Below are 23,829 nucleotides of genomic sequence, written 5' to 3'. Positions count from 1 at the left end.
GAATCGCACGGAAGATTCCAACAAACGGTTCTGGGCTCCAGGAAGCGCACGTACCCAAATCAGGAAAAGGATTCCCCACAGCTGCCTTTTGTAAATAACTCAAGAGTCCGGGAACGCCACTAAGTATACAGCATTCCTCACATCAATTCACAAAGAATTTATAAAGAAGAGAAATGGGCTTAGTGATATCCCATACTTAGACCACGCCCTAATATACTACTACTCGAGAGGCACTTGAAAAACACACGTGTACCTCTAATCCTATTTCTTAACCGACTGAGCCACCCAGGTGCCCTCCTCTAATCCTATTTCTTGAAATTCAAGGAGTGAAGGTGATTTCCTGCTAGCACCAAGTCAGGATGGAGAAGTACGTTAACAAGGCAGCGTCCAGAGCAAGCAGAGAGCAGCATCCTTCTCAACACGACACCAGAGTCACTGTGGCCAGAAGGGTTCCAGCCACACGACTAGGGACCACTTTACCCGTTCAGCCACCTGTTTGTGACCGAGTACGCACGATGTGCCCGACACCGTTCTGGGGCCATCAACCAGACAGACGGGAATCCCCGTCCTCTTGTGAGGGTCGTCGGGGGCAGACTGTCGGCTGTGGCGTGCACACTGGGGGCTGACAGGGAGGGTTCTGCTCCGCGTGAAGCCCGGGCAGGGAAGCGACTTGTCAAAGAGCACGCAGGTTGATGGCAGGTCTGGGTCCAGAGTTCCCCTGTCAATACAGCGGCCACTGCCACATGCAGCTATTTCCCGTCAAAGCCAAATAAAATTTAAAATTCTGTGGCACTCACGTGTGGGCAGCGGCCACCTACCGGTCAGCGCGGATACAGACCATGTTCATCGCTGTGAGAGAGTCCTGCCGGAAGGCAGTGGTCTAGAGCTTACTTGTCCCCAGGGGCCACGCTGCCCCTGACGACACTGACGACGCCAGCTCAGAAACTCAAAAGTCAGAACTTACGCACTTTCCACGACTAGAATTTGGAGTATTTATGCCGACTCACCCTCTGACTTAAGAGGTAATTCACTTGCCGCCCCAGCCCCACCCAGCCATCTCTTAAGAGATGGTTAATTTGGGGCCAAGACAGCCCTTATGACACTCATCTTTTCGAGAGGTAAATATGTGGCTAATGAGACACCGTTTGGTACAATTTCCTACTCGCTACAGTTTGTACTCTAAACATTACGAAAAGAGATGACGCTGGAGTAAGGCTTCAGCCAGGCCTGCCAGCATGGGGTCCAGTGGCCTGCCCCCCGGGGCTCCTCTTCCCCCCCTTGCTCCGCTCTGGAAGGCCTGGGGTTTGCGACCCGCCCACCCGCTTCGGTCCAGGACCTCCACTCCCTCGCTTGCAGGGACTCAGATGTGAGCTCATGTGAGCTCATGCTGGCGAGAGAAGTAACAGCAAAGATGCCCCTGAGGCCAGGACACCGCAAGGCCGTGGCTACAGCAAAGGGGCCCCATTTCTGACCAGCGCGCAAGGCAGGAGGAAGAGGAGAAACGCTGGCAGAAGCAGAAATCAGAAGACATGCTGATTGGCTTGGGGCTTGTCACTTAGCCCCCTAGTCCTTGGTTTTCTAATCTGTGAAATGGGGACACCACGAATTAACAAATACTCAGGGTCTTCTTTCTACGTGCCATGTGCTGTGCAGGCCCACAAAGCGCAGTCACAAGATCCTTGCAACCAAAAAGTTTACTATTTTGTGGGGTAAGGTACACAGTAAGTGAACGGCTCCATGGTCAGAAGGGCAGGAGGGAGCTCCCTGGGCACTCAAGTGAAGAGAGGGCTGACTTAACTGAAGCACTCGGGGAAAGTTTCAAAAATGCAGGAATCCCTGACCTGGGTCTTCAATAAGGAGTGGGGAGAGTGCAGGGAGCACCATCCTGTCAGAAGCGGGCCACGTCCTGGAGCACCACACACCTAGCGTTCGGGCCTGCTAAGTGCCGGGTGAGTGGGAGAGGGCAAGTCTCGGAGAGGGCTGGCAGCTGGAGGACGGGGTGCCCTGCAGGCCACCTCATCAACGGTGGCCACAGGAGTGCGGTGAGCAAGGAGGGGACGAGGCCGCTCCAACCCCGGGGAGGAAGGGGGCCTGGCTGGGGAGGGGGAACTGCATCTTCCTAAGTCCCAGTCTCCTCGTCTATGAAACCAGTACCTTCCATGTTGTTCTCAGGACCTTATAAGGCCAGGAATGCTGTGTGCTTAGCGGTCTCTGGAACACAGGGAGAACAAGGCGAGTGACAGAGACAGGACAAGGACAGAGAGGAGAGCAGAGTGGAGGAAGGGGGGGGTGGGGCCCACACCACTGTCGTCACCGTCAGGAACAAGCTTGCTGATGAGCCCCAAACCAGCGAAGTGTGTGTGAGAACGTGTGTGACAATTCACTCGTTAGAACCTGGGCTTGTATGAACTACAGAAAAAGGTCAAAAGCAGAGAGAATAATCAAGGCGATAAGAAGAACTGTGTTAAGGGCAAAGGATATGTCCCAGATAACAGATTTAAATGTTCTAAAATCTTGGCAAATCCCTATCTTCTGAAGTACTAATCCCACACGCCGTCCAAACACCAGAGAGCAGTCATGTGGGTGCTGTGCTCTCCCTCCTCGCCCAGCCTCCTACCCTCCAGACCCACGGAGCCACTCTACCAAACGGGAGGCTGTGTGACGGGAGCCTTGAAATAGGTAAGCTTCAAGGAAAGTCTCGTAAACCGTATTTTAAGAAGCACAGGAAACCCTCCAAATACCTGTTTAGAAAAAGCGAAGTGATGGGAGGGTTTGTAAATTGTAAACTACAATTACGTACACACAGTACATTTTATGACAAATACAAACCTATTGATGCCAGTCCTTCAGGTCTGCTTGAAATTCTTATAATGTTCCTATCTCCCTTTAAGAAAAATATTTCATTTTCTGTGCAGGAAACAGACACGATATCACCAGATCCTTCCAAACCAGCAATTGTAGCCTGTCCAAAAAAGGAAAGAAAAGAAAAGAAAAGAAAATCACACAACCAGGCAACAGTAATAGCTGAAAACACACAAACATGTGCAGGAGTCCTACGAAGTCAAATGACAACTGTGCTTTGTTATGGCCACTTTCTGAAACTTCTGAAGAGTAATTCGAAGCAGGGGCCCCTGGCTGGCTCTGTCAGGGGAGCTCAGGACTCTGGGTCTCAGGGTGGTAAGTTCAAACCCCACGTTGGGTGTAGAGATTAAATTAAAAAAAGAGTAATTCAGGGGCGCCTGGGTGGCTCAGTCGGTTAAGCGTCCAACTTCAGCTCAGGTCACGATCTCACGGTCCGTGGGTTCGAGCCCCGCGTCGGGCTCTGGGCTGATGGCTCAGAGCCTGGAGCCTGCTTCTGATTCTGTGTCTCCCTCTCTCTCTGCCCCTCCCCTGTTCATGCTCTGTCTCTCTCTGTCTCAAAAATAAATAAACATTAAAAAAAATTTAAAAAAAAAAAAAAAGAGTAATTCAGAGCCAAAGTAGGTAATATCTGACAGGTACGTGACAGTCACCTTGCCGGTAAACTCACGAGACCGAGCGGGTTGTCTGCCCCACCTCTCAGCCACTCGGAACCGCGTCCCACCTGCACCCGACCCCCTTGGACGTGGAGCTCAGCCTCCTTGGCTGGACCTGCCCGTCAGCCTCCCACAACTGCCCTGGGCTGTGGTACAGGGGCCCCGAGTGGAACGGGCCAGTCCAAACCCCAGCCTTGTTCCTCCATGACACCATGGCCTCTGCTCAGACTCCTTTCCTGACTCTTGTTCCCTGGGAGAGTTCCAACTCGATTCAGACACCACCTCCTTGGGTAACGGACCCCGGCGAGCTCAGCCTCAGTGGCCCTGCCCTGCCCAGGACTCATCACAGCTCACAGCACTCTGGACAAACGTCCACGGGCACGTCACTCCTGGGCTGCAGTGATGAGCTGCCTGGGCTAGACCCCTACTGTGTGTGCTCCTGTGGGAGAGACTCATGTGCACTGCACTTCACAGCTCTGGACGAACGGGGGGCGGGGAGAGGCCCTGATGCCACCTGGGATGTCCAGAGCCTGCAATAAGTTTTAAAAATTCTCTTTTCAGCCAACAATATAAACAAGAGGCCATTCAGTGTAGAGAGAAAAGCGTCTAAATTCTTTGTTAACGTTTAATAACCCTGAGGAATAGCTAAAAACGTGCCCTTAGTTTGAAAGACTCTGACGGCAGCCATAACGCGCACACAGACAGACCCTTTGTCTCTGTTTCTCTACGTCTAAAATGAAGTTAACTGCACCTGTTGGAAAAAGCACCGGCGGGGAGGGCTCAGAAGAAAGGAACTGATGTGTAATCACCAAACGTTTCGACCCCACTAACTACCAAGTGTGTATCAAGTTCCTAGAGTACCCGGAGAAAGAAGAAAACTGAAGTTGTCTGTACGTAAAGAATACAAAAATGCCTTTCAAAGTGCTCCTTAGGAAGAGAAACCAACTCAGGGCAAAAAGGCAGCTTGGTGGCCCCAACCCAACTAACTCTGCCCTGAAGTTCCAGGTGAGGAAGTTCCAGGTAGGGCAGACAAGACTCCTGCTTAGAGGCAGAACAGCTAGAAGGTTCTACCAAAACCAAACATTTCTTCAAATCTACAAAATAATCAGACCATCACTTGATTTCCTTAACTGACTCAATGGAAAAAAGTAAAGCATTAGGATCAATATTGTTCCTTCTATCATCCTGAGAGACAGTCTGTGGATGAACATCCTACAGACACCAAAGCTGTGGTGCGATCACGTCACTCACCTGGTTGACGGTGTCTAGAAGGTAAATGCTATATTCATTCCAACTCAACACCCAGCCTTCTTGGAAGAAACATGAAACGAGCCCCAGATGCTTCTCAGGTAAGCTGCAACTTCCCCTGTTGGAGGATTCCAGACGCGGGTACAGTTCGAAAGGCTTGACTCCTCCGGCAAAGACATCTTTTAAGATAAACGTGGCTTGAACAGTCCCATGGATGTCTGCCTTCCAGAGCCGGAGCCCAGGCCGTGACGCATACAAAGTCAGATCACTTTGCTTACAGAGCCCTGGTATAAAACAAGCTCCAAATTTCCCAGTGCTGAAATTACAAGAAAAAAAAAAAAAAACAGAAAAAAAACAAATATGAACTGATTTAAAGCCATGGTTGTCAACCCTTGATATCAACTGTAATAAGAATTTTTTGGCTAAGCCCAAACAAGATTAATGTCTTTTCAGAACCTCTTCTATGTTTTGTTGTTGTTGTTGTTGTTTTTGTTTTGTTGTTGTTAATGGAACCATATTGTCATCTCTGCCCACAGAGGACAAGGTTTCTGTATCATACTTCCTGCAACCCCCTCAGAACTGTGTACCCAGTACTGTTAAGCCAGTATCCCGATTCATGGCGACTATTATGGTGCCAGGCCCCAGGCTCTGTCTCCACCCTCTGGCTCAATCCTCACCACGGCCCCGTGTGGTGAACAGTACAGCTCCTGTGTCCGAGAAAAGGAAACTGAAGCAGATGCGGACAAATCCAGGTCTGACTATCCTCCCCTTGTTCGGAAATTCTGTTCCTTTCAATGTCTGATTGCTGTACTCACTCCCACATCCCAATGAATGAGCATCACGCCTACAACTGAGTCTAAACCCATCATAGGAACCTGCTTCTCTTCTGGTCCCCAGGCATGGTATTTTTTCTCTATTTTTAAAATTATGGGGGCACCTGGGTGGCTCAGTTGGTGAAGCATCCAACTTTGGCTCAGGTCATGATCTCACAGCTCGTGGGTTCGAGCCCACATCAGGCCCTGTGCTGACAGCCCGGAGCCTGGAGCCTGTTTTGGATCCTGTGTCTCCTTCTCCCCCTGCCCCTTCCCCACTCATGCTCTGTCTCTCTCTCTCAAAAATAAATAAACATTAAAAAAATTTTTTTAGGGGCGCCTGGGTGGTTCAGTCGGTTAAGTGTCCGACTTCAGCCAGGTCACGATCTCGCGGTCCGTGAGTTCTAGCCCCGCGTCAGGCTCTGGGCTGATGGCTCAGAGCCTGGAGCCTGTTTCTGATTCTGTGTCTCCCTCTCTCTCTGCCCCTCCCCCGTTCATGCTCTGTCTCTCTCTGACCCAAAAATAAATAAACGTTGGAAAAAAAAAATTTTTAATTATGAAATACCTAACAGAAAAGAATATATGCTTTATATATGTTTTATTGTATATATCATATATATAAATTATATATATATATACTGTATTACATATATGTATTTATAGGTACATAAAAGTTATGAAGTCTAATAAATGAAGTGCACACCTGGGAATTTATCCCTCAACTTCAGAAATAAATCATCAGCGATGTTCTCTCATGTTCCTAAAAAAGTTCCTGCCCCTCTGTTCCCCAGGTATGACCACTAGACTGAATTTTGTGTTTATTATTCCCTTACTTTTACTGACAGTTTAACCACATACCTATGTATTCCTAAACACTATGAAATTTACAATTTCATTTGTATAAAAAAAGTATGATGCCATTTGTATACTTTTGCAACTTGCTTTTTTTTTAAGTTTATTTATTTATTTTGAAACAGAGAGAGAGAGAGAGAGAGAGGGCACAAATGAGTAGAAGAGGGGCAGAGAGAAGGAGAGAGACAATCCCAAGCAGGTTCTGTGCTGTCAGCACAGAGCCCCATGTGGGGCTCAATCACACAACCTGGGATCATGATCTGAGCGGAAATCACGAGGTGGATGCTCAACCGACTGAGCCACCCAGGAGCCCCTTAACATTATATTTTTAAGGTTTATCTTTACTGATAAAAAAGCTACACCTCATTCATTCTGACTGCTACACAGTAGTCCGCAAGTTATTTATTCACTTTCTTGCTGATGAGCATTTGCATTATTTCTACATTTTTATTTTAAACAGTAGTGCCCTGAGCATTTTCGCACAGACCTCCTAGTGCACAGGTATAAGAGTCCGTCAAGGACCTTTCAGAGATGGAACCACTGCTCTGTTGGGTAACTGCTGGGTTTCTGGATAAGAACAAATTCAGGTTTGGAAGACAATTTCAAACTTTTTTCAACGTGATTATACCAACCTATGTTTCCACCAGTAATCCTGAAGTTCTTTTTTTTTTTTTTTTTTTTTAAAAGATCCTATTTTTTAAGTAATCTCTATACTGAACGTGGGGCTCAAACTCACAACCCTGGGATCAAGAGTTATACGCTTCCCTAATTGGGCCACCCAGGCACCCCTCTTGAGTTCTCACTGTCCCTCGACTTTGCCTGATCTCAGGCTCCTGCCAGACCTGAAAGTTTAAGAGTTTCAGTCCAGGGGCGCTGCGTGGCTCAGTCAGTTGAGCGTCCAACTCCTGATTTTGGCTCAGGTCATGATCCCAGGTTTGTGAGGTTGAGCTCTGTGTCAGGCTCTGTGCTGACCATGGAGTGTGCTTGGGATTCTGTCTCCCTCCCTCTGCCCCTCTCCCCCACTCATTCTCTCTCTCTCTAAAAGAAATAACAAATTTAAAAAAAAGTTTCAGGGGCACCTGGGTGGCTCAGTCGGTTAAGCATCCAACTTCGGCTCAGGTCATGATCTGACAACTTGTGGGTTCGAGCCCCGCGTCAGGCTCTGTGCTGACAGCTCAGAGCCTGGTGCCTGCTTCGGATTCTGTGTCCCCCTCTCTCTCTCTCTGCTCTTCCTCCACCTGTGTGCTCATGCGCTCTTTCTCTGAAAAATGAATAACCATTACAAAGAAAAAAAAAGTTTCAGTCCAGCCCTGAGTCCTGCTGATCCTCTCTCCAAAACGCTTCCAATTTTTTTTTTAACATTTATTTATTTTGAGAGCGAGAGGGCGTGCACATACAGGAGGGAGAGAGAATCCTAAGCAGGCTCTGTGCTGTCAGCAAGGAGCCTGACCCGGGGCTCGAACTCATAAACCGTGAGACCATGACCTGAGCCGAAAGAAATCAAGAGTTGGATGTTTAACCTACTAAGCCACCCAGGCGCCCTTGTACGTCTCTGATTTTCAACAGGAGAAAGAGCACTGGCTCTAGATTGACAGCTGGGCTCAATTTCTAGCCCTGACATAGGATTGCCATGTGGTTGCAACCTTCCTGGCTCTCAGTTTCCTAATCTGTAAACCAGGGGTCATTCCCCCCATCTCAAAGGTTAAGTGAGGATTAAGTGACACAATCTCTGAAGGCACAAAAGCACTGCTGGTGACACTCTGTCTCACCAATGCTCACCAGCCACCCACAGGGCTACAGGGACCCACAGCCGGGAGCTACCTGTGGGTCCATCCGTGTCCCCACTGCGTGCTCCCTACCTATGTGCTCCCTACGCTCTCCTCACCCTCCCTGCACACAGCAGAGCCCTGTGGGGTGCCACCGTGTGGCCCTCCTGAGGGGCTGTCCCCAGAGCGCATCCCACACAGCCACACAGATAAACCTATCTGGACATTTCTCTGCACTTCAGTATCCCCCTAGGTCCCTCTGGCTCCGGTAACTCAATCCTTCTGGACGAGGTCCAAGGAGGACATCGAATATCAAGTTTACTTTGAAACAAAGATTGTTAGATTAGCCAAGAGTGTTCTACCCTGTAGATCATTCATGGACAGCGCTAAAATCGGCATCGTGCTCGATTACTGCCTTTGGTGGATCTGTTCTGGAAAGATTCACTAAATAGACCCAAACGAGTTCTACGGAACATCCCGTAATGTCTTCCTCTTGCCCTTCCCGTCAAATCAATTTCTACTTGGTGATCCAACTGTTAACTGTTTTCCTTCTATTTATAGGTCCTCTGAAAAATCTCTTGTCACTCCCATTTTGATTTGCTCACCTTAGGTCACTCATGCACTCATTTTAACAAACGCGTGGGGAGTTCCTGCGTTACGTAAGACCCAGTGCTGGGGGCAACATGAAAGGCGAAGGAGGCGAGACCCTGCCCGTGTCTGCGAACACGCCGTGGCAGACGGGCACGTGTGCAGGAACTGCCGTGCGGGCACCTGGCTGGCGCTGTATCCGAGTGAGGCTCAAAGGGCAGCCCCACAGTCCAGATGGGACGTGACCTGCCCGGGGCACGAGAGGGCCAAACCCCGGACTACCACCCGGCTGAGGGGCGGGCGGGCCCTCTGGGGGAAGGAACATGCTGACGGGGTCCTGGTGGGCGGCTGGCTGGCTCTGAGGAACTGCTACATGTGGTGAGTGAGCCGAGGGAAGGCAGTGAAGTTGGAGACAACCGGCTAGAGGGAGGGGAGAGTCGTCCTAAACCGCTGGCTTGGCCGCCATCTACCCACTCGTGGTTCCGATTCTGCAGCACCTGATGTCATTCTGGATGGGTCCCTCAGACTCCAACCTTTAAGGTCTAGGCATCGCGGGGTTCTAAAATCATAACTAAGTTAACCTACCTACTTAATTCTGGTGGAGGTCATTTCTAGAAAAATCACTGATGACTTTAAAAACCACTTTAATTCCCTTTATGAGCCACATTAATATGAAAAGGGTGTTTTTTATGTTTTTTTAAGTTTATTTATTTTGAGAGAGAGTATGCATGAGTGGGGGAGGGGCAAGGAGAAAGACAGAGAGAGAATCCCCCGCGGTCTCCACCCTGTCGGCACAGAGCCCGACGCGGGGCTAAAACCCACGAACCGTGAGATCGTGACCTGAGCCGGAATCAAGAGTCGGACACCCAACAGAGCCCCCCCAGGCACCCCTGAAAGGAGTGTTCTCTAACGTGATGTATAATTTATGGTGCCAGAGACCTGAAATGCTGAGCGTGGACAGAGGACCTGACACAGGACAAAGAAAATCTAAGATGGGTGACACAAGGCTCCGTGGCCAACTGCCCACAGACCGTCACACGGGCACGAGGGTGGGGACCCTGCTCCAGAACTTGATGCTGGCTCTGCAGGGGCACGCACTCCACGTGACTGCAACGTGCAGGGGCCCCGACGACCGGACGGTCCCCGTGTGAAACAGTGCAACACAGACCTGGAGATAAACCCTGAGGACAGCAGAGACACAACACGCTCGGGGCCGACTGGGGTCTCTGAGATCTTCTGGGCGTAACATGTGTCTTACCTGGTCTGGTCTGAGGGGGGTCGCCACCTCCATCCGAAGAGCACAACCCCACCCCCGCTGAGGTTCCCTGCCTGTAAGCGTACCTGTGCCCACGCCCTGCTCCCTGCCGAGAACACCCGGCCCCATCCAAGCCCCGCGCCCTCTGGGGTGGCCCGCCAGCGGGCTCCAGGGAGGCCACGACAGGTGCCAACATCTCAACCTCCGTGCCGGCCTGTGCCAGCCACCCGGCACCGGCCTCATGGTCCATCTCTACAAACCTCCCACCAGACCCGCTCCCCACCAGGCGCCCCTTACGCCGTGTGTGTTCCCTCTGACAAAAACCAGCTGTCTCCGCACACGGCTATCCTGGTCCCTCCGGGCCCTCCAGCCCCTCCAGGCCCCGGCCTCTCTCATAAGCAAGGCCGCGTGCAGCCACCAGGCTGCCAAATCCGAAGGTCTGTCTCAGGCCATCTCTCGGGCTGTCAGCAGCTCTGACGGCCCCGTGACACTCCCCCCGCGTAGCCCCCAACTTCTCCCTCCCCTGACTGCCCTCCTCCAGTTGTCATCACGCTGGGGGGGGGGGGGGGCTCTAACTGCCGCCCTCATGCTACGGGCTCCCAAGCGTGCGCCTGCCCTCCACCTGCCCCTCCGGCTCTCCACAGGGAGGAAGACTGTGCCACCTCGTCCACAACACTGTTCTGGCCTCTCCCCCAGGCCCCGCCCCCCACCCCCCACCCGACCCACGGCTCAGGCCGCAGCCTCTGGCTGATCTCTTTCTCTCACTCTCTCACTCCCCCCCCCCCCCCCCCGGGTCAGCTCTGCCCTGCGAGCATTCCCAGCACCCCGCCCTGGCCTGAGCCCCGGACTGCTGCCCCCCTGAGCCGCCACTCTTGCCCCTCCCAGGACAGCGCGGGTGACTTGTCCTGGTCGGAGCCAGCCGTTCACAGGGGCCAGCGTGCCGGAAGAAAGCGGCCCCCTGGTGAGGCCGCAAAGCCTGCCGCATGGGGTCCCGCCCGGGCCCCTCCTCTGCTCCACACACACCTGGCCTTGCTGCTCCCCAAACCCTCGGGTGCCTGGCGCGTGCACTGCTCCTGCTTCTCGCCGAGGTCCTCTCGTGAGTCCTCCTGCCCTTCCTTCAGGAGTCTGCCCCGGTCCCCACCACCCCTGCTGCGTATCCACAGCACATGGCCGTGTCCCCTGCTCCCTCCTCTCTGGCCCATATGCTCTAGTCCAAATCTAGTCCGATTTATTACTACGAACATTCTAGAACACATTTAATGTCAGCCTCCCACCCCAGGAACGGGAGCCCCGAGAGTAGAGCCTTTCCCTGTTCACAACTGTCTCCTCAGACCGAGAAAGGTGCTGGCCACAGCAGAGACTTCGTAAGGATTTTTTAATGTCACGTGAACACACAATGTCCCTACGTAAACACCCGATGTCAGAGGTCTCGGTGTCACCTGTAGGTAATGACTGAATTTTTGTCTCTGGCTGAGACCCGTATATATCCCTCCTCACCGTGACTCCCACTTGGCGACCTAACAAGCACCTCCAACTCAACAGAATGGAAGTCTAGACTGCAAGCCCAGGCTCCCCGCGGTGCGCCCACCGCCGCTGCCTCACTGCCGTAGCCAGAAGCACAGAAATCTTTTCTTCCCCTTGCTCCTCTACCCAATCCACTGTCCAGCCCCGTGCTTCCTATCTCCGAATTACGGCTCCCCGCTGACGGCCACCATCAGGGGCCAGCCTCCACGCCTGCTCCTCACCGTCCCCCTCCTGCCCATCTCCGATGAAGTCTCCACACAGAACCAGGGTGAGCTCCGAGAGGTTGCTCAGGTTGCTAATGTCCTGCCTAAAGCACTTCAATGGCTTTCTGTCATGCCCAGAATAACTCGGGCGACAGCATGTGGTCCCTCCGGCCCCCGAGCTGGCTCAGGGCCTCCTTTGCCATCTCATTTTACACCTGCACCTCTCCACGGTCACCCCGGGCCCCCCCGGCTCCACAAACATTGCTCCCTGGCCCAATCCGAGGCCTCGGCATGTTCCGCTCCCTGAGACCAGAATGCTCTTCCACCGGCCCTTCCCACGCTTGACGCTTCGGCTCCAATGGCGCTTCTCCACAGAAGCCCTTCCCGACTGTTCTAAAGAGCGTGCCACCCCCACCCGTGATGCTTCACCCTGACTGATCCACAATGTCCACAGTGTGCATTGTAGCCTACACATCCGTCCTGCTGGAGGGGGGACACGTGTCCCCTCATTCACATTCATCCTGCCGGGGCGTGGCGACATGTCTGTCCCCTGGCTCGCTGCCGTCCACCGCACGCTGCTGCCCGGCAGGCACGCACCCAACACCTGCTGACTGAAACCCTGCTTCCGGAGGGTAGACACAGCAGATGCCCTTTCTGGACTACAATCTAAAATAGCACCCAACAGGGGCACCTGGGTGGCTCAGTCGGTTGAGCGTCAGACTTCAGCTCAGGTCACGATCTCATGGTTTGTGGGTTCGAGCCCCGCATCAGGATCTGTGCTGACAGCTCAGAGCCTGGAGCCTGCTTCAGGTTCTGTGTCTCCCTCTCTCTCTGCCCCTCTCCTGCTCATTCTCTCTCTCTTAAAAATAAAACATTAAAAAATTAAAAAGAACACTAACTTAAAAAAAAAAAAAAGCTTAAGAAAATAATAAAATAGCACACAACAGAAAAACAAGCCTGTAAACAGCTTTTCCATTTATTCTGTGTTATCCCCACTTCTCTAAGGCTCAGGGAAATATACTTCCCCGAGAGAAAAGGAACACATTTGTTGGTGTCTGCAGCCTGGGACAGGGCCTGGCCCAGGCCAGAAGACCTGACTACTCACAGGCACCAGGAGGGGCTCATGGAGAGTGGCTTGTGTTTCCACACAAGAGGCTAGAAGGCCAGGTTTTAGGAGAAACACTATTGGCTTATCCATGTGAAAAGTGACTGGTCTTTATCTCTCTTTATACTCCACTACCCTTCCAAAAAGACACGATAAAGTAGGACCCTGATGATGAACCAGGACAGGACGCGAAGCAGAAGAGGGGGACGCTGGCAGAGGGAAAGGCAAGATGAAGACGTGCACAACCACGGGGCCCAAGCTCCAAATTCTACTGTGCTTACGCTTCCAGGGGCTGTTAACAGGGACATTATGGTTACAGAAAGGGCAAACTGTTGACAGAATCGAGCGGGTATTCAGCACAGAAAACAGAAGCCAAAGGAAGGCATGACCAGATCTTTTATGAGCTAAGGGCTATCATGCTCCAACCGTCCGACCTCCCCTTCTCCGGGCCATCGTCACCAGCACAGCTGTCACCACCAGCCTCCGTGGGCCCTCCCTCGAGGGCACGGCCAATGCCACCACGTCTCCTCGTCAGCCTGCTCTCCATACTCCCCAGCCCACCTGCCACCCTGCCCCTCTGATTCTCAGATAGCAACAGTGCCCCTTTACCAGGACCATCTCCAAATCCTGCCACCCGATTTATAAGCTGCCGGCCCCCGCCCCCTCCTGCTGCCCCCACTCGGCTCTCCGTCCCTCTCTACTCAGAATGAGGGGGTGGCCCCACCACTCTATCCAGCCCCTCCTCACTGACCCCACCGCCACACAAACCAGGCCCCGAGCTCTACAAGCGTGTTTCCGGCAGGGAGGTCACCCATGCGCTCGGCTGCCTCTTCCCGCACGGCTGGTAGGCGGCTGGACTTGGCCTAGCCCTTCTCCCCCTGTCCTTCCAGGTGGCAGGTAAACGGGGGGGACGAGCTCTCAGCCTGGCAGCCTCCCCTCCAGAGCCTCCCCACTCCTCTTGGCCAGTTCCACTCCTCCCTCGCTCACTCCCTCAGGAAGTCTGCTGTCACCCCCAGGCCCGGGAGGAGCTTGACAGCACCCCTCACAGCTCCACAGTAGGTGACACCGCTGCTAACAACTTTCCCGCTGAGTTTCTCAAGCATCCGTGACGGCGGGCTCACATCCGCCTCGTCTACCAGTTACCCCCGACCCGGCACAGCCCATACAGTGCAGAGGGGACCGTCACCCCTCCTGTGGCGGACCCAGAGCAGACCACCTCGGAGACTTTCCGGATTCTGGCGCTCGAGGCAGAGTGGCCATGCCTGCAGGTCCCTGCAGCAGATGAGAGGGATGAGCTTTCCCCATCTGATGCTGGCACAGGCGGCCAAGCAGGTTAGGGACCCGTCGGGGGACCCCAGGCTTAGAGCCACTGTGGGCTTGCCTAGGGTAACCTAGGCAAGGTGAACTAGGAAAACTTAAGGCCCCTCTGTAACCGCCACGCTGGGGCATGTGTGACGCTCACCTTTTCCTTGGTTGTGTTCCAATCTGCTTGACAGACTTCTCTTCCGTGTAAAAAAGCAGGCTTCTTTGTAGTGTAGACACGAGCAGAACTTTCTGGCTATAATCCAGCTGCACAATTGACGATGGCTCTTCTAACACCAAATGGGAGTTACAGACGCCCTGTGGGAGAGGTCAGTTAAACCCAACTCAATGTGGAGTCAATTTACACCTTAAAATGTATGCTGTTCATTCCCAACAGATTCAATGTCAACCCACTATGATGAAATTATTTGGAAAAGTTCTTACTAATGAGAAAACAATGTCAACACCTACCTCAGGTTCCATCAAGTTTGACAAGAAACATTTAAAGATTTTGTATCATTTCTTTTAAAATGTTTTCAGGGGAGCATTCAAAGAAGAGTCCATAAAGGCCAAAGCGGAAACGTATTGCACTAGGACTATTGTTTACACTAATAGAATACAACAGGACTTTCCATAAGATTATTTGTGACAACTATCACCTAAGGTCACAAGACACTCATCCCCCCAAAGAGCTCAAAGCAATTTTGGGGACATTATATCCTTGCCAACTGAAAGGGTCATAAAAAACAGAAGAAACTGAAATGGTGGTAAATATATTGAAGAACAAAGTAAAATTTTAGAAGGCATTTTACTGCTAACACAAACTCTAATTCTTGGTGTCAAAAGTCTGTTTCTATATGTTACTTTTCTCCTGAACCAGTTTCTTCAATTGAGTAAGAAAAACTGATGCTCTATCGCAGAACTTTTGGGGGCGGGAGAGAAAAGCAGCAATCAGATTTACTGGTATAATTTACATACAATAAAATTTACCTGCTCAAGATACACAATCCTATGGATTTTGGCAAACACATACAGTCCTATAACCACCGACACCATAACGATAGAGAGATTCTCATTCTCCCCGGACACTGAGTGCTTTTAAAGCAGATTTTCCGGGCGCCTGGGTGGCTCAGTCGGTTGAGCGACTGATTTCTGCTCAGGTCATGATCTCATGGTTTGTGAGTTCAAGCCCCGCGTTGGGCTCTGTGCTGATAGAACCTGGAGCCTGCTTCAGATTCTGTGTCTCCCTCTCTCTCTGCCCCTCCCCCTCTGTCTCTCTCTGTCTCAGAAATAAATAAACATTAAAAAAAAAGCAGATTTTCCTCTACATTTGTCGTTACATAAACTGTAGCTTTTCAGTTTTTGATTTATGATGGAACTCAATTCATTGTATTAATTTTGCAAAATCGCACACACTCCCATACCTATTTATGTAAATCTCTTTGTACTTTATCTTAAAAAAAAAAACAAAAAAAAACTACCAGAACCTATCAATAAAGCTGGGGAAAAAAGTTCTCAGTGTGACAAGGATACTGTTTTCTGCATGTGGCTTTCTCTCTACTTCCTGAAATGCAGGCTCACGAGCTGTGCTGCCTGAAAGCCTCAACAGAAGGGAGGTACGACACAGGGACCCTTAATAACCTAAGGCTTTCCTGCAGAACAGGTTCTCAAAGTATGGTCTGCAGTCCTCAAGGGTCCCTAAGACCCTTTCAAAGGGTCTGCAAGGTCAACATTATCTTCATTATAACGCTAGGTTGCATCTGTCTTTTTCATTGAGCTGACATTTGCTCTGACACAAAAGCCACGGTGGGCAGAACGGGGCACTGAGCCCACTATCTGTCACTGTGCCCTCCACCACCACGCACTCATGACAAAAACGCGCGTTTCACTGAAGACGGGCTCTGTGGCAGAACAATTATAACTGCACCACATCCTTGCTCGTGGGTACGCACGGCTTTGTATTTTGTGTGACAGAGTGGCCCGGCTGCTGCATCCTGAGGTTCTCTGGTTCTCTCAAGGAAAAGCACTTGTTCGACTCTAAAAGCTGTGAGCTCAACCAGGGGCTTCCCCCACCCCACCCCCACAGGACACCATTTTACCGGACATACTAGAATTACTCAAACTTGGGTATTTGGCAGACATTTTCAAGATGGACCAAACGGAGCTTGTCACTTTAATGACAATGAGTAATAGTGTGCGTTACTGACAATAAATATCAAGTTTTCAACTGAGGATTAGAATTGAAAACTTTAGGGGTGCCTGGGTGGCTCAGTCGGTTAAGCGTCCGACTTTGGCTCAGGTCACGATCTCATGGTCCGTGAGTTCGAGCCCCGCGTCGGGCTCTGGGCTGATGGCTCAGAGCCTGGAGCCTGCTTCCGATTCGGTGTCTCCCTCTCTCTCTACCCCTCCCCCGTTCATGCTCTGTCTCTGTCTCAAAAATAAATAAAAACGTTAAAAAAAAAAATTAAAAAAAAAAAAAAAAAGAATTGAAAACTTTATCCACACTTGTGAACTTGACCAATTCCCAGTAGCTAAAGACTTTTCTGATCAGGATGATCATGATATTAACAAAGATGCCTTCTCTGATATTATATAATCAAAATGGACACATTTGAAAAGATCTGCGTCCCTCAGTAGATCAACTGACTGAGCCACCCAGACGCCCCTGGGGTCCTCCTTTTAAGCGTGTAGAAGGGTCCTGAGACCAAAAACTTCAAGAACTACTGCTAGAGAAAACTTGTAACAGGGCAGTCTTGGATCAGAGGGACTAAACGCCAGTTGGCCAGTAATTGCTAAATTTCTGCAATGCGCGAGGAACGCCCAGTCTCGCGGGGCCCGGTCTGTGTCCCTCGCGTGACGAGGTGAAGCACAGGGGCGCACAGAGCCACACACGCGGCGGGAAAGGCGTGGGCTTTAGAGCAGAAACTCAGTGTGGAACCCGCGGGGGACCCAGGGCTGGTGACTGGGTCAAGGAGCCTGGGGGGGTCTTCCTCTCCTGACCGGAGCCGAGCACACACGGCTCAGGATGAAACAAAACAGCAGACACGCGGGCTGGGCCCTCCTCCTCCTCTGCCACGCCCTCCCACGTGAGGGGCGGGGCCCGGGCGGGGCTTGGCCGGGGGCGGAGCTCTCCACCCAGAAAGCACTGACCTCTGTCCAGTCCACAGTTATGATTACGCAATGCTTCCCGCGGCTCCTACACACCCTTCTGGGAGACCAGAATGACATGGCGTCTTTTTCTCAGGACCCTTCCACATGCTTAGACACAGGAGGATGAACACTGTGAAGGAAGGCTCCAGTGGAGACAAAGGCCAACCCTTTAGTCACAGGAGGGGAAGCTTAGAAAAGTGGGAGACGTCCTTGAAGGCAAACGTTACAAAATAATCGTTGACATTATGAAGGGGCAATGACTGAGGATGCAAACTGTTTGACTAAAATGTAATTATGGATATAATTTCTCCGAATATAAGAAGGCCAAAAATATTTCTGGAAACAATTTTACCTGGTCTAGATCCAGAGAAGAATAGACAATTTTCCCTTTGTCATCTCCAGAGAACAATTTCATTCCATTGGGGCTCCAAGCCAGAGCTGTTATGCTATTTTTGTGAATACCGGTGACATCAAATCTCCGAAGCTAGGAACGAACGATAAAAATGCGCACAAGAAAGAAAAGATGTGAGATGGGGCTCGTGGCCAAGGGATTATACAGTCCCTCCTACCTATGGAGAAGCTGGTTTTCCCAACCTTGTTTTCCACGCAAAACCCTGCACAAGGTTCCATCTGGGTATTTATTTTAAAACTGATAGAGGATGGCCAGAGAATATTAAGCAAAATTTAAATTACCCAAATGTGCATTCTGCCAAGCATCCTATCAAGAACAAAAATGGTATCTGATTATAAAGAGCATAGGGTTAAGCTTTTCTGAGCGTGTGTTTTCTGGGCAGATGAGTTTTCATTTTAAAATCCACGAGGAACTGGCCAAGAAGTTAAGAAATGCTAAAGTGACTCGTACTTACTTGTTTATTTCTCCCTGGCAAGGAAGACACAAGCTGAAAAACAGCAACTCTCCCAGAGGCTGTGCCCGCGGCCACGAGGTCGTCGAAGCAGGCCAGCAACTTCACCACTGTGATGGGTTCCGTTTTCCCCTAAGAGAGCAAATGTTAAAGACAAATGGACCTGTAACCAGGCTGGCTTCCGAAACGCCAACATTACCCGTGAAGGCAGAAGGAGGCGGAAGCTTCATCAGGCTACAGCCTATACAAAGTCCTGATTGAAAATGTGTACAACTCAGAAAAACAATGACATCTGTTAAACCCTCCTTTTTGTTTCTAGATCTTTATTACTTTTTAAGTTTATTTATTTTGAGAGAGAGAGAAAAAAAAAAGCAAGAGCAGGGGAGGGGCAGAGAGAGAAAGAGAACGAGAATCCCAAGCAGGCTCTTTGCTGACAGCTGTGGGCCCGATGTGAGACTTGAACTCCACGTACCATGAGATCATGACCTGAGCCAGAGTTGGACACTTAAATAACTGAGCCACCCAGGTGCCCCTCTAGGTTTTTAATCTTTGAAATGACAAATTAAAAAACTACATTTCTAACGAAGGAAATGCTGATCAATTGAGTGTGAATATTCTAAGTACTGATCAAGAGAGTACCAGGGGCTTGGAGAGCTGTTTCCTGCCCAGAACAGGAATCTGGAGTAAGAAGAGGTTATCTACCCCAGATCCAAGCTCTGCTTTCTTCTCTTAACATGGACAAGTCATTCAATCACTGCAGTTGACGGTCTGCCTGCAGCACAGGCTTGCTGCACGGATCCAGGAGGCGATGCATCTGAAATTTGTTCTTAGATCAATAATCAAATTAAGTAACGCTAACTCAAACTTAATACATTGCTATACTTAAAAGCACATGTACAAGGGGCGCCTGGGTGGCTCAGTCGGTTAAGCGTCTGACTTCAGTTCAGGTCATGATCTCGCAGTTCGGGAGTTCGAGCCCTGCATTGGGCTCTGTGCTGACAGCTCGGAGCCTGGAGCCTGGAGCCTGCTTTGGATTCTGTGTCTCCCTCTCTCTCTCTCTCCCCCAAATAAATAACAAAAAATTAACAAAAAAAGCACACGTACAAGCACTGCACACAGATACTCAAGGCTTCCAGGCCCACTGAGTGAAACCATTCATTCAGAAAACTCACGCAACCATTTGACCCCGCTAAGATATACGGCAAGAGCCCAATAAAACACTTTGATCCCTATATTTGGATGCAGTAATTTACATGGTATTCAATCTATCAAATGTGGAGGTATACCCTCCACATTCAGGGTACGGAGTCAGCTGCTATGGTAACATAAACTGAAGTAGGTCGCAGTCCCGCCCTCTCAAAGCTGAGCTGTGGCAATGAGCCGGGCACATGAAAAGCCGCCTACAGCCAGTGGGGGTGGTGATGACTGCGCTCGCTTTCATCTGGTACTTTACAGCTTTCAGGGTATTCTCAGGGGCTCTAAATATATCTGATGAGATCGTGATGTAGGGGAAGGGCTTTGGATCTTAAGCTATAGGAAGGCAAAGGGGAGCCCAGGAAGATTCCTGACTTTGCCAGTGTATGGTCAGAAGTGTTTCTGACAACCCTGATCGGGTGTAGCACAGAAGGAGGAGGAAGTGCGACCAGGCGGCGAGAGCAGCCAGGGGCCTTTTGCCATAGTTCGGGCCGGAGGCCGGAGGTCATATGGGCCTCGTGGAGAGAAGTGGCAAGCTGAACGGGCAGGAAGGCAGTAAACCCTGATGGAGAAAGAAGACTCTGTTAAGACCTGTTTGCCATGATGCCAGCAACAAGGAGAATAGCACAGCGGCTCTGAGCATTCTGAGCCAGGCGACCCGGTAAGCGCTTCGCGTGCATTACCTCCTTGATTCCTCACGCATCCGTGAGGGCAGGTGCTGTGGTTTTCTTCGTTTGACAAAGGTTAAGTGGTTTGTGTAAGGACACAGCACCGGAGGAGCCAAGAGTTGGGATTCACGCCTAAGTGTGACCGGAGGCCCTGCCTCGCTGCTCTCTGCGCTGAGTGGGAATCCGCAGGCCCCGCAGATGGGAGGCTCGGGAGGCTTGGCAGCCTTGTGGAGAAGAAGGAAAATAAGGGGACTTTATCATCTGCGGCGTGGAAAACACGAGTGCTGATGCCGTGAGCAGAATCCACTGGCGCTGCTCTGAGGGAAGACAGTGCCAGAACATGCTTTAGACGTGGGCAGTATTGACATGGCAGCAGGCTGGTGAAGAGAATGCTGTCCTGCGAATTTGTAATTATTAGCACTGCCACCACATCAGGAATCAAGATCCCTTACTGGAGATCTTGCCGTGTCATAGCACAAAGCGGTGGTGTAATTTTTCTGAATGAGTGGTTTCAAAATAAAAATCATCGTTCAGATGGACTGGAAGCCTGAGTATCTATGTGCGATGCATGTACACATGCTTTTTAATAAACTAACATTGTGACTTAACACTATTTAATACGATCGTTAGTAAGTGTTACAGTTCTTAAGAACCAAAACATCGCAAGAATCAGAATATCAATACTTAGCTATACTTTAGATAGAAACAAAATACGAGGCTTCAACTTCCTATGGTATGAGTGTAGCTATTCTGAAAAACGTTCCTCTCCAAACATCTAGAAATGCTGAGTAAGATACACAAAACACCCTTTTAAATGCATAGCTGATCTCTAGGAAGTAAAAATCAACAGAGGCCAAAGCCGATAAGAATACGGTCAAACCAGAACAGAAGGCAGCCCTGAAGCTACGGGCTGCCTCAGAACTGTCTGACCAACACCAAGAGCCTTGGTTTCCTGAGCTGAACAGGGCTAAAGGCGGACAAGGCTTCAGGCCAGATGAGGTGGGAGCTGGAACGGCCATCCCCTGCAAAAGCCCCTGAAGACCCCCTGAAGGCCTAACCATCAAAGTGTAAACTAGGGAAAAATCAATTTGCTGGCAAATGGAGCTGACAAGGAACTCTGTCTTCTCTCAGACATTGGCTAGAGTGAATAAAAGAGAAGAATGTTCCCCAAGAATCTGTCACCACCAGCCTGCCCTATTCAGCATCTGAGTTTGAATTTATCTTCTGTTTCCACTCAAAAAGAGCTCCATGCCAGGCAGTTGACCTGAAGCGCATCTATGTTAGCTGCACGCCAAGAGGCCTGGCAGAGGGAGTCTAAACCCCATCTGTGGGACACAGTCTCGACCCAGGTCCCTCAGATTCACACGTATTAGGACCAGTCACAGAGCTTCTAATTAGAAACCACCATGGGAAAAAGGCCCCATGAAGAAGAATCAACTAAAAAAACACAGTAACAGGGACTCCTGGGTGGCTCAGTCGGTTAAGCGTCTGACTTCGGCTCAGGTCATGGTCTCACGGTTTGTGAGTTTGAGCCCCATGTTGGGCTCTGTGCTGACACCTTGGAGCCCGGAGCCTGCTTCGGATTCTGGGTCTCCCTCTCTCTCTCTCTCTGCCCCGCCCCTGCGCTCTCTCTCTCTCTTTCTCTCAAAAGTAAATAAACATGAAAAAAATAATTTTTTAACACAATAACAGAATTGTACAACCTTTTGCTTCCACCCAAGTACAGCATTTAGATCAAAGAGACCCAGAGCATAAAAGAAATATGCTTAACATTTTAAAGAAATATATACAGAACTTAAAACATAATAGTAACCTACTATCGGAAATAGAAATGAAAGAGTCAAAAGAATTTAAAATCTTAATGGGTGATTAAATAGCAGATTAGTCAGAGCTGAAAGAAAATTATTGAACTAGATGACAGATCTGTGCCACGTAGAGAGAGGAAAAGATAAGAAACATGAAAGAGCAGAGTCCTAGGGGACAGAATCCAAAGATCCATCTAATTCGGATGCCAGAAGAAAAGACGATAACAGAAGGCAACATCTTCAGAGATAAGGGCTAAAAGTTACCCAGAATTGATGAAAGACCTGTGTCCTCAGGAGCACAAGCCTTGAAAAAGTTTAACAGAAAGAAATCCACATATACACACTGTGTAGTGAAACGCTAAAACCTCAGATGCTGAGAAGATATTAATATGTCAGAAAAAAGGGCAAATGACCAGATATGAGTAATTATTAAAAACCAAACTTCTCGGGGCACCTGGCTGGCTCAGTTGGTAGAGTGTGTGACTCTCGATTTTGGGGTTGTGAGTTCAAGCCCCATGTTGGGTGTAGAGAGTGCTTGAAAATAAAATGTTTAGGGGCACCTGGGTGGTTCAGTTGGTTAAGCGTCTGACTCTCGGTTTTGGTTCAGGTCATGGTCTCCTGGTGGTGAGATCGAGCCCCTCATTGGGCTCCACGCTGTGCATGCAGCCTGCTTAAGATCCTCCTTCTCCCTCTCGTCCTGCCCCTCCCCTGCACACGTACATGCACGTGCATGCTCACTCTCAAAAAAAAAAAGAAAATTCTTTAAAAAAAACAAAACTTCTCAACAGAAACAATGGAGACCAGAAGACAATGGAAGATCATCTTCAAAGTGCTAAGATAGAAAAACTGTTAGCTTTGAATAGAGATCTGTTTAAACAACTTAGAGACACAGAGACATTCAGACAAGCAAAAAATCAAGAGTACGAGACATTTACGTTTAGATGAGAAAGGCCAGAGACATCTAAGAAAACTAAAGGCCAAAAACAAAACAAAACAAAACAAAACCTTATAGGCTAATATCCCTCATGAATATAGATACAAAAAAAAAAAAAACCGTAATAAAATATTACCGAAAGGAAGATAGCAAGATTTTAAAAAGGATAATACATCATTACACAGTGGGGTTTACAGAAGTAATACACATTTGGATTAACAATCAAACTCAATACATATAATATGCCATATTAATAGAATAAAAAAGAAAATCATGTTATCATCTCAACAGATTCAGAAAAAATATGACAAACTTCCATACTCATTCATGACTAAAAAACCCTTGGAAAACTAGGAACGGAATTAAGTAGAAACAAAAAGCATCTATGAGGAATCTACAGCTAATGCACGTACACGCCAAGGCAAAGATGTCCATTCTTACTGTGGACATTGTACTGGAGGTCCCAGCCAGTGCAGTCACTCAAGTAAAAAAAAAAAAAAAAGCAAAGGCATACACATTAGCAAAAATGAAGTAAAATGCTTCCTGCACAGGCAGAAGTGATCACCTATGTAGAAAACGCTAAGAAATCTATAAAATACGATGGAAGTAAAATACACATTAATCAATTCTATTTCCATATGTCGGCGACACAAAATCTGCAAGTAAAATAAACTGTTGAATAGTTCTTATGTTATTTGTGAAGTGATGTTACATTACTTGAGGGTAGACGGAGAGAAGTTAAAGGACACATGTTGTAAATCCTAGAAAAACTGCTAAGAAAGAAAAGCGGGAGGGCCTAACAAGCCATAGTGGACATAAAATAGAAATATGAAAAAATAATTAGTCTGAAAGACAGCAGGAAAAGAAAATAAACAAAACAAGATAATAAAGAACAGGTGGGATAAGCAGAACACAATTACCAAGATGGTAGACCTAACTGATGGCTCTCAACCGGGGACAAGTCTGTCCCCCAGCCTGTCCATGGGACATGTGACAGTTTCTGGAGGTTGCTGCAATTGGAGGTGATACAAACGCCATCTGGTAG

General features: G+C 49.4%; 1 protein-coding gene across 8 annotated transcripts in view; it reads right to left on the bottom strand.

The window, feature by feature from the left end:
• TECPR2 (tectonin beta-propeller repeat containing 2) overlaps positions 1-23,829 on the bottom strand; it is a 108,258-nt gene that overhangs the window by 60,248 nt on the left and 24,181 nt on the right. For 7 of the 8 annotated variants that reach the window (XM_047864000.1, XM_047864002.1, XM_047864006.1 and 4 more), the window contains 5 exons: positions 18,187-18,315; positions 17,673-17,804; positions 14,331-14,488; positions 4,767-5,079; positions 2,830-2,962 (listed from right to left, as the gene is read on the bottom strand). In XM_047864000.1, coding sequence (XP_047719956.1) covers positions 2,830-2,962; positions 4,767-5,079; positions 14,331-14,488; positions 17,673-17,804; positions 18,187-18,315 — 865 coding nt within the window. Of the gene's footprint in view, positions 1-2,829; positions 2,963-4,766; positions 5,080-14,330; positions 14,489-17,672; positions 17,805-18,186; positions 18,316-20,060; positions 20,270-23,829 lie in introns of all 8 variants that reach the window. The other variant, XM_047864004.1, reaches the window with a different exon arrangement.

The sequence above is a fragment of the Prionailurus viverrinus genome, chromosome B3 (assembly GCF_022837055.1).
Source record: "Prionailurus viverrinus isolate Anna chromosome B3, UM_Priviv_1.0, whole genome shotgun sequence".
NCBI classification, from domain to species: domain Eukaryota; kingdom Metazoa; phylum Chordata; class Mammalia; order Carnivora; family Felidae; genus Prionailurus; species Prionailurus viverrinus.
This window is presented reverse-complemented; position numbering and strand designations above follow the sequence as displayed.